The 3,259-nt window shown below is 34.8% G+C and overlaps 1 protein-coding gene across 1 annotated transcript in view; it reads left to right on the plus strand.

Annotated features, from left to right (window-relative positions):
* Positions 1-24: 24 nt before the first annotated feature.
* Positions 25-3,259, plus strand: part of LOC117106997 (hyalin-like) — a gene marked incomplete at its 3' end in the record, with an annotated part of 6,453 nt that continues 3,218 nt past the window's right edge. The window contains exons 1-5 of the mRNA XM_033248511.1: positions 25-397; positions 560-811; positions 1,007-1,270; positions 1,417-1,668; positions 1,870-2,127. Coding sequence (XP_033104402.1) covers positions 574-811; positions 1,007-1,270; positions 1,417-1,668; positions 1,870-2,127 — 1,012 coding nt within the window. The remainder of the gene's footprint in view (positions 398-559; positions 812-1,006; positions 1,271-1,416; positions 1,669-1,869; positions 2,128-3,259) is intronic.

Raw genomic sequence — 3,259 nt, forward strand, 5'->3', positions numbered from 1 at the left:
GGTCTAAAGATAGGCATACTGTTTGCCATGCATTGCTATATTATGGTACGTTAAATACATTATAATATTAACTTGGTTGGCTTAAAGAGTTGATCAACATTAATTTGACTGTGTCGTTATTGATTATATATCACTTTAGATAAGGAAAATCCAAGTGTTTTGTGTCCAAGTAGCTTTGATGTACCTAATGATGATGGGTCAGCTGTAGCTGTAGTCAGCTGGTCAGTCAATGTCACGGACAACACAGATTCTATATATGAAGTAATAGTGTCAGGCTCTGGTACAGAGTACAACGAATCTGGACACGCATTTCCTGTTGGCACGACAACATTAGACTATGTTGTTACAGATGCATTTGATAACGCAGACAACTGTTCCTTCACAGTAACTGTCAGTGGTAAGGATGATATATACAGGTCAATGTTTCATTAGAATATTTTACAATAAAGCAACATCTACAGTTTGACATATGTTTGGAAATTATTTAAAATCAAGTGTATCAAAAAATGAAACATGTGTGAAAGGCTGCCAATATTTTAAAATGTTATATATTATGTAGATACTGAAGAACCTATGTTACAATGTCCCGATGATATTGATATAGCATTAACCAATCCGGGTCAGCCATATTCGACAGTATATTGGAATATATCAGTAAGTGACAATTCAGGGAGTGTGACATGGAATTGTAGCAGAGTATCTGGTGACAGGTTTGACGTCATTTGGCCAATTGAACGACAGAATGTATCATGCGAAGCTGAGGATGTGCATGGCAATACTGCAGAATGTGTATTTTATGTTACTGTAATTGGTAGGCAGATTTTTATCATAATAAAAATGTATTTGAACAATTCTAATAGCTGTTATTTTGTAGACTAATCTTTTTTTTTTCTGATATAGTCATATCTAGTTGTGTTACAGCGTTTGGTCAATAATTAATATACGTTAATGTAATAGGAAAATTCTAAGCGATTATAATACGTCTTGCACTTCTGTTGATGTTCAGATGTAGAAAATCCAAGTATTTTGTGCCCAAGTAACGTTGATGTACCTACTGATGAGGGATCAGCCATAGCAGTGGTCAGCTGGTCAGTCAACTACTCAGACAACACAGATTCTATATATGACCTGGTATTGTCAGGTTCTAATACAGAGTACATTTTTGATGTACTTGGATATGCGTTTTCCGTTGGCACGACAACATTAAACTATGTTATTACAGACGTATTTGGAAATACAGACAACTGTTCCTTCACAATAACTGTCCGAGGTAAAGGGGTTTTACAATTTTTTTTATACATTACACAAAGTCAACATCTGCAGTTTGGTATGTTTGAAAACGATTAGAATCTATAAACATTATAAAACAGTTACATCAACAGTTTATGACATTTTGAAATGTTACACATTTTGCAGATACTGGAAAACCTATGTTACAATGTCCTGATGACATTGATGTAGCATTAACCGATCCGGGTCAGCCATATTCAACTCTATATTGGAATGTATCAGTAAGTGACAATTCAGGGAGTGTGACACGGAATTGTAGTAGAGTATCTGGTGACAGGTTTGACGTCATTTGGCCAATTGAACGACAGAATGTATCATGCGAAGCTGAGGATGTGCATGGCAATACTGCAGAATGTGTATTTTATATTACTGTAATTGGTAGGCAGAGTTTGTTAATAGTAGAAATATATTTAAACAATCTTAATAGCTGTTTTTTTTTTATAGGCCTCTACCATTTTATATTCTTACATAGTCATATCTAGTTTGCATTACAGCATTTGGCCAATAATGATTCTACGTTATTGTTAATAGAAAAATTCTGAGCGATTATAATATTCTTACATTTCTGTTGCTTTTCAGATGAAGAAAATCCAAGTGTTTCATGTCCAAGTAGCATTGATGTACCTAATGATGATGGGTCAGCTGTAGCTGTGGTCAGCTGGTCAGTCAATGTCACGGACAACACAGATTCTATATATGAAGTAATAGTGTCAGGCTCTGGTACAGAGTACAACGAATCTGGACAAGCATTTCCTGTTGGTATGACAACATTATACTATGTTGTTACAGACGCATTTGGAAACACAGACAACTGTTCCTTCACAATAACTGTCCGAGGTAGGGGGTTAATACAAGTCAATATTTTATTAAATAGGCCTACATTACGACAAAGGCAACATCTACAGTTTGATATGTTTTAAAACAATTTGAATCCATAAACATATGAAATAAATCGGCAAACTATTAACAGTTAAATGGCATTTTAAAATGTTAATCTTTTGTAGATACTGGAGAACCCATGTTAAAATGTCCCAATGACATTAATTTAGCATTAACTGATCCAGGTCAGCCATATTCAACTGTATATTGGAATGTATCAGTAAGTGACAATTCAGGGAGTGTGACATGGAATTGTAGCAGAGTATCTGGTGACAGGTTTGACGTCATCTGGCCAATTGAACGACAGAATGTATCATGCGAAGCTGAGGATGTGCACGGCAATACTGCAGAATGTGTATTTTATGTTTCTGTAATTGGTAGGCAGATTTTTATCATAATAAAAATGTATTTGAACAATTCTAATAGCTGTTATTTTGTAGACTAATCTTTTTTTTTCTGATACAGTCATATCTAGTTGTGTTACAGCGTTTGGTCAATAATTAATATACGTTAATGTAATAGGAAAATTCTAAGCGATTATAATACGTCTTACACTTCTGTTGATGTTCAGATGTAGAAAATCCAAGTATTTTGTGCCCAAGTAACGTTGATGTACCTACTGATGAGGGATCAGCCGTAGCAGAGGTCAGCTGGTCAGTCAACTACTCAGACAACACAGATTCTATATATGACCTTGTATTGTCAGGTTCTAATACAGAGTACTTTTTTGATGTACTTGGATATGCGTTTCCCGTTGGCATGACAACATTAAACTATGTTATTACAGACGTATTTGGAAATACAGACAACTGTTCCTTCACAATAACTGTCCGAGGTAAAGGGGTTTTACAATTTTTTTATACATTACACAAAGTCAACATCTGCAGTTTGGTGTGTTTGAAAATGATTAGAATCTATAAACATTATAAAGAGCACTATCAACAGTTTATGACATTTTGAAATGTTACACATTTTGCAGATACTGGAAAACCTATGTTACAATGTCCTGATGACATTGATGTAGCATTAACCGATCCGGGTCAGCCATATTCAACTCTATATTGGAATGTATCAGTAAGTGACAATTCAG

The sequence above is a fragment of the Anneissia japonica genome, unplaced genomic scaffold (genome assembly GCF_011630105.1).
Source record: "Anneissia japonica isolate Jap-2015-1 unplaced genomic scaffold, ASM1163010v1 scaffold1867_len6667_cov131, whole genome shotgun sequence".
NCBI lineage: Eukaryota > Metazoa > Echinodermata > Crinoidea > Comatulida > Comatulidae > Anneissia > Anneissia japonica.